The 7,835-nt window shown below is 19.9% G+C and overlaps 1 protein-coding gene across 1 annotated transcript; it reads right to left on the bottom strand.

Annotated features, from left to right (window-relative positions):
• Nucleotides 1-682: 682 nt before the first annotated feature.
• Nucleotides 683-6,718, bottom strand: PGSY75_1359600 (hypothetical protein; the record flags this gene model as incomplete). Its single annotated transcript, XM_018787622.1, has 1 exon — nucleotides 683-6,718. One exon carries the CDS (start codon nucleotides 6,716-6,718, stop codon nucleotides 683-685), a length of 6,036 nt encoding a protein of 2,011 aa, XP_018640364.1.
• Nucleotides 6,719-7,835: the final 1,117 nt, after the last annotated feature.

The following is a 7,835-nucleotide window of genomic DNA, read 5'->3' as shown; positions in this document are numbered from 1 at the left end:
TATTTCTCCTCCTTTTATATTATGGGAGAAAAAAAAAAAAAAAAAAAAAAAAATATCAAAGATAAAAATATATATGTCTTATAAAATATACATATATATATATATATATATATATATATATATATATATATATATATTTTTTATATATATATATATATAAGGATATAATATGTCAATGGAAAATTAAAGAATTTTAAAACAAAAAAAATAATAATTGAACAATATATCTTTTTATTTTTATTTTTATTTTTAATTGTTTTTCCCCCACCTCACTTTTTTACTTTTTTATATTTTTACATTTTTACATTTTTACTTTTTTCTCTTCCCACATTTCCTTCACTTCCAAATATATTCATACATATTTAAAGGGAGCTTACGAAAAATAAGGATATTATAAAAATACAGAAATATATATATATATATATATATATATATATATAAATTACTACAGAATGTTTTAATAAGTTCTAAATTTACATACATAATCACGTTATTCTCTATAAAAAATGTTATAGGAATGTTCGAAAAAAATTTAATATACAATATGGATTTTTTTTTTTTTTTTCACATTTTTTGATGTTTTTTTTTATTTTTTATTTTGTCTACTTTATTTTAATCCTTTTTGCTGTTTTGTTTATCATATTTTTATTTTTATTTTTTTTGTTTTTTTTGGTTTTTTTCATTATGACTGCAAGTTCAAGACGGAACGGCAAGGATATTTTAACATTTCGTAATCATAAGATTGCACCGAAAAACAGGATTGCATAAAAATAACTAATTTCTCTAATGCACAATCAACACTAACTTCATTTCCTCTTATTTCCATTAACCTTTCTGTGAATCCTTCATGTACTTGTACATATAAATTTCCTAAGCGTACATCAGCTCCACATTCCTCTTTAATAATAGCCATTCTTTTGCATCCATCAGCTAATAATTTTTGCACACATTCAAAAGGAGCAACTAAATATATACAGCATTTTGATGATGACATTTTAGATTTTACATAATGATATAATAATTGGCATGCTCTTAAAATACCAAATATATTACCTTTTAATAAAAATACATGACTATCGGCAAAACCTGGAAACCATACATCTTTGGCACTTTTATAAACTGATATATGTAATGATGATTTTATAGTTTTTACATGTATTCCTTTTGGACCCATAAAGGAACCACTTATATCTCTTTGTGCTGCGATTTTTAATTTTCCTATTGAATTATTTGTATATGCTAAATGAAACTTTTGTATAGATATCTTTGTATCATAATTATACTTTTCTTTATCATTTAAGATATTTTGTACATACTTATTAGAATTATCAACACTTTCTTCATCACCATCAGAATTGTTCATATCATCTTTACAAGAAGAATATGTATTTATATCTTCATTTTTACTACCTAAACTATTTAATATCATAGATTGTTTCTTTTTTAAATGCATATTTTTTACATCATTTAATTCTTTTTCTAATTGTTTATTTTTAAATTTCAAGCTATTAATAATATTTTGTAATTCAGTTATTTTTTCATTTGTATTATTTTCACCACTAAATCTGTTTGAATACCCTACTAAATCTTCATTATCATTATTTAACATCATATCCATATTATTCTCAGTACCATTAATTTTATTACTGTTGTATATATTTTCTTGTTCAGTCATTCTATTATGTTCTAAACCATTCTTCATCAAATTATTTAAATCATTCATATTATTATCCATAAAATTCCTATTATCCATGCTATATGCCTTAAAATCATCATTCGTATTCATGTTCGTGTTATTCATACCATAAATAGCTTTTTCATTCTCAAGCCTTTTTAAATTTCCAATATATGATTCAATCTTTTCCATGCTCTCATAAACATTATATTCGTCATCAGCATTAAATACTCCTTTTTCATTACTATACATGATACTATGTATAGTATCAGTATTTCCAGATGGGTACTGAACATTTTGTACATTTTGTACATTTTGTACATTTTGAACATTTTGAACATTATGTACATTTTGTACATTTTGAACATTTTGTACATTTTGTACATTTTGTACATTTTGTACATTTTGTACATTTTGTACATTTTGTACATTTTGAACATTTTGAACATTTTGTACATTTTGAACACTTTCATTGTTAGCCTTAAAAATTCTAAATCTACTATTCGAATGTGCAGGAAATTCATTTTTCAAATCATTTATATATTCTTGACTTCCTAAAATATAATCATTTTTTAAATTGTTCTTAATATTATAATTTAAAATTAAATTATTCATTCTATTTTCTCTTTCTCCTGAACTAAGTAAATTTAAATCTTCTTCATTTTCATCTAACATATTATTTTCCATCTGCAAATAGAACTCATCTCTTTTGTCATTATTAAAACTATGTGATTTTTTAATATTCTTATTAAGATTCATGTTAATACTATCATGTGTGGTATTTCTTTCATCATTATTATTACTATTGTTATTATTTATATTATTAATATTATTATTAATATTAATATTATTTATGTTATTCTTTGTAGGTTTGAAAACTTGCTCGTTATCAAACGTTTTATTCTTAAGTGTATTTATATTCTTATTCACATTTTTACTTAATTCATCATTCCAAGAAACATTGAAATCATTAGAATTATCAAAATTTCCAAAATATTTATTTTCATTTTTCTTATTATTAAAAGCTTGTGAATAATTAACAAAGGTGTTATATTCCTTAACTGGAAATATATTATTATTATCACCAAATGAATTATTTATAAAATCATTCAATTTATTGTTAAACAAATTACACGATGGAAATTTTATAAATTTTTTATTTTTTGAAGCTCCTTTATTAGATAATATTTCATTTTCATAATTATTATTACCAAATTTTATATCATACAAATTTAATGGTTCTGTATTACAATTTTGTGTATATATATCTCTTTTAAATTCAACAGCATTATCTTTAAAATCATTAACGTTATAATCTTCATGAACCACATTATTAACCATTTTGTTTAGATTTTCATTATAATCAAATTCATTGAAATTTTCAAATACATTTGAATTCTCAAGACCATTTGAACCATTTACATATTTTTCATCATTCTTTCTACAATTAATATCACAACTAAGAGGGCTTACATTATTAGACTTATTTGTAATTTTATCTTCTTCTTTTACATTCTTTTTATTATTATTGTTGTTCAATTTGGCGTGTTCATTCTTATTTTGTTTTTTTTGGTTTTGCCCTTTTTCGCTTTTGTTTATTAGATTATTATTATTATCATTAATGTTACTTCCTTCAGTGTTTTCAGTGAATGTATTATTACTGTTTGGAAGTTTTGAATTCACTTTATTTTCCTCATTATTATTTTTGTTATGTTTATCCTTATGTTTGTTCTTATTCTTACTATTACTATCATTATTATTAGCATTTTTTGTGTTGCTATTACTTTTTGTGTTGCTACTACACTTTGTGTTGTTATTATTTTTTGTGTTACTATTACTTTTTGTGTTGCTACTACTCTTTGTGTTACTATTACTCTTTGTGTTGCTACTACTCTTTGTGTTACTATTACTCTTTGTGTTACTATTACCTTTTGTGTTAACACTATTTTCAATATTCAAATTAGATTCATATATATTACTATGATTTATAACATTCTTTTCGCTATCATTATCTGTAGTAGTCGTTGTTGCACCATCATTATTATTAACATCATTTGTAAATATATTATTACCATAATTTAACAACTGATCAGTTTCCTTTGTTTTATCATTAAAATAATTAGCCTTTTGGATAGTATCATATATTTCTTTTTTATAAAGTACATTTTTTGACATTTCAACCTCCTTTGCATATAATATATCTTTATTTGAAGAAACATAAGCATTGGAATTATCCTTATCATTCATATGATTATTTTCAGCAATATAATTATTATCCATAATATTATTACAAGTTAAATCATTCACATGATTCATATATTTCTTTAATCCTCTTTTATCAGAGTTAGTTATAATCATACTATTTTCTTCAAGCATTGTATTTTTTTCTCTCATATTTTGACCAACAAATAAAATTTCTTTATCCATACATTTATTTTTCCTCATGTGTTCTTCATCGTTATTTTCATTAGAACCCTGAAAATGGTTATAACTATCTTTCATTAAATAATTATTTTCTTTCTCATTATTATTCTTATGTGTTTGATTACGAGTTGCATTCATGTTAATAAAATGACTTAAATTATTTTTCAAAGTATTACTATTATTTAAAAAATTTAAATCAACAGGATGATATACCACGGAATTATTATTATTGGAAACAAAATTGTTATATGATTTATTATTAGTAGAAGTTATAAAATTATTTCCTTGATTATTCATTTGAAGATAATAATTATCATTATTTTTATATGATACATGTGGCATAATATTTTCCAAACCACTATTTTTTATGTGTGTATTTTTATTACTTACATTTCTCTTCATATTGTCATTCACATAATAATTATAATCATTAGTTATTTCAATATTATTTTGTTTCGTATTAATATTATTTTTCATATTATATATTTCTAATGGTATATTAATATTCTTCATATCATGAGCCTTTCCTTTTTCGTGAGTACGAGATAAATTCAAATTACCCTTATAATTATTATTAAAAGTATAATCATTTAAATTCATTTCTTGGGATTTATTATTACTATTAAACCAATCATTCTTCATATTAGAAATATTACTTGGGCATGGTTTTATGTTGTCACTCAAATTTTTTGGAATAGTAAAATCTAACGTTTTTTGTATATTAAGCATATTTGTATCCATTATAATGTTGGATTGAATATCATAATCACAATTATTTCTATTTACATTGTCAGATATATTTTTTTCGTCTTTCATTAAAATTTTATTATGATCATGAAAATTATTTGGTAATACATTTATATTCTTAGAATTTTTATAATTATCTTCGTTTTCATTTCTTACAATATTATTTCTACTTATGTTATTATTATCAATAATTGAACAACCTTTTTTCATTTCATTAATACTATTATTACTAATATTAATATTGTTCATATATGATGATATATTAAAATCATTCTTTTTATAATCCAATGTGTTTACATAATCTTTTATATTATTATCATTATAATTTATTTCCTGATTTTTATATAACGAACAATTCTTAGGATTTTTATTTATATATTCATTATTACGGTTAGTTATCTTTCCAATATTATTTTCTTTCTTAGAATTTAAAACATTATTTCTTTCATTCATATTAAACGTATCCTTATTATTATAACTATTTTTACTGTGAGCATGATTTAAAAGAGTACTATTAAAAAGTTTGTTATCTGTAGCATATTTTTCATTTATTAAATTATTTTGTCCTACATTATTAACATCGTATATATTACTACTACAAAATTTTGTGCATGCATTATTTACAGAATTGGGATACTTAGTCATATTATTTTGCTTTTCCTTCCATTTATTATTAATAATATTATTCTTATTATTATTATCATCAATATTATCAATATTATTATCATTATCATTATTATCATTGTTATCTTTTTTATTAATATTTTTTTTTTTTTTATTCTTTTTCTTATTTTTCTTAGCACTATTGTTTCCTTTCTCATTGCTAATTGTTTCTAAAGTAATATCCTGATTAATTTCATTACTATTTATCATATTATTAATATGCTTATCATTACATTCTCTGTTGATATTTGTATTATCATTTTTACTCTCTTTTTTCTTTCCTTTTTTTACTGCGTCATTCGTATTTTCATTACTCACATTTCTAAGAAGAAGATCACCATCATTAATATTCATCTCACTATTATTAACATGATGATCAGTAGTAAAAATATTAGATGAATTCTCGCTAGTTGGAACAGTAGAATTACTCGATGTATTTTCTTCATTATTATAATTTTCATTATGTATATCAACTTTATCTTTTAAATTACCATGTTGTTTCACATTAAATACATTACTCATTATATTATTATTATTATTTTGGTTTGTTTTATTTTCCTGTGAATTTAAAAAGTTCTTATTTGAATTCTTATTTTTATTATTACTAGAACATTTAAAAGAATTATTATTTTCACAAAGTAAAGTAGAATCAATACTAAAATTATTATTCACTTTATATTGTTCAGAATACTCTTGTACATTTGAATAATTCACACTACGTTCCCCTTCTTTATAATTATTCACAAAAGGATATAATCCAGCATAATAATTATTTACCCTATTATTATTAAATATAATATCATTTTTCATAGCACCCTTTTTATTATATATATATTCATTATTATAAATATTATTCATATTGTTATTTATATTGATATTATTAATATTCTCTTGATAATTTTGATTAATACTATGGTTGTCAGCACTTCTATTATGAAATATATTATTATAATTTAAATCAACAAACTTATTAAATTTATCAGAACTTTTTATTAAATCATTGTTTATATTTCTATAATTATTATACATTATATTCGAAAAATTACAACTTTCATAATATAATTTTTCTTCATCCTTATTTTTCATTTCATTATTAACTGTTCTAGTTTTACTATCCATATTATTCATTTTATTTAATAAAAAATTATTTCCACCATAATTTTCTAAATTCCCTATTTTCGCATCTTCATCTTTATAATTTCCATCCATTTTTACAAAAAACAAAAAAATCTAATACAACTATATATTATTAAAATTTTATATATATATATATATATATATATATAATAAATCTATACTTAATTTTTTTTTTTTTTTTTTTTTTTTTTAAATTATATTAGCTCTTAAGTGTGCCTCTAAAAAAATATACATTCTTTATTATAGATAAATATATATTTTTTTTTTTTTTTGTCTTTTGTTAAAAAAAAATATTTTTTCTGGTTTTTTGTTTTTTTAAATAATTAATTTTTTATATATATTTTTGGTTTCTTTGTTTTACTTACTAAAATTCATTAGTATTGTAAAATATTTTCAAACACCAACAAGCTAAATATATATATATATATATATATATATATATATATATATATATATCTGGATAAAAATGTCACATAAATTTTACAACTATATATAAACTCACATAAAAAGAAAATGAAACAAAAAAAAAAAAAAAAAATTAGGAAATGTTAATGTAAAAGAAAGAAAAAATCTATAAATATTATATACAACACTTCCATACAAATGTAAAATTAATTGGTTAAAATATAAGCTATGTCATTTTTATTTTAAGAACATTATATATATATATATTATTATTATAAATTAAAATGTGTATACTAAATATAAAAAATAAAAAAAAAGAACAAATGAAATAAGGCAAGGATTTAAATAAAATAATATAAAAAAAAAAAAAAAAAAAAAAAAAAAAATAATATAACACATATATTTTAAATGGTAGAATAACAAATTTTCTATTTATCATATTATAAAAATTATTCAAAAATATATTAAAATGTATATAAGCATAGTAAATAAAATATATATATATATATATATATATTTATATAGACAGGAATATATAAACACTACATATGTGTTCTACATTATATTATTTCTTATTTTTTAATATTCCTTTATTTATAAGTATATGAAAATAAAACAACAACATGTCTTATAATCATATGTTTAAAAAAAAAAAAAAAAAAAAAAAAAAAAAAAAAAAAAAAAAAAAAAAAAAAAAAAAAAAAAAAAAAAAAAAAAAAAAAAAAAAAAAAAAAAAAAAAAAAATAATATAACACATATATTTTAAATGGTAGAATAACAAATT

Source organism: Plasmodium gaboni, chromosome 13 (assembly GCF_001602025.1).
Source record: "Plasmodium gaboni strain SY75 chromosome 13, whole genome shotgun sequence".
Lineage (NCBI taxonomy): Eukaryota > Apicomplexa > Aconoidasida > Haemosporida > Plasmodiidae > Plasmodium > Plasmodium gaboni.
This window is presented reverse-complemented; position numbering and strand designations above follow the sequence as displayed.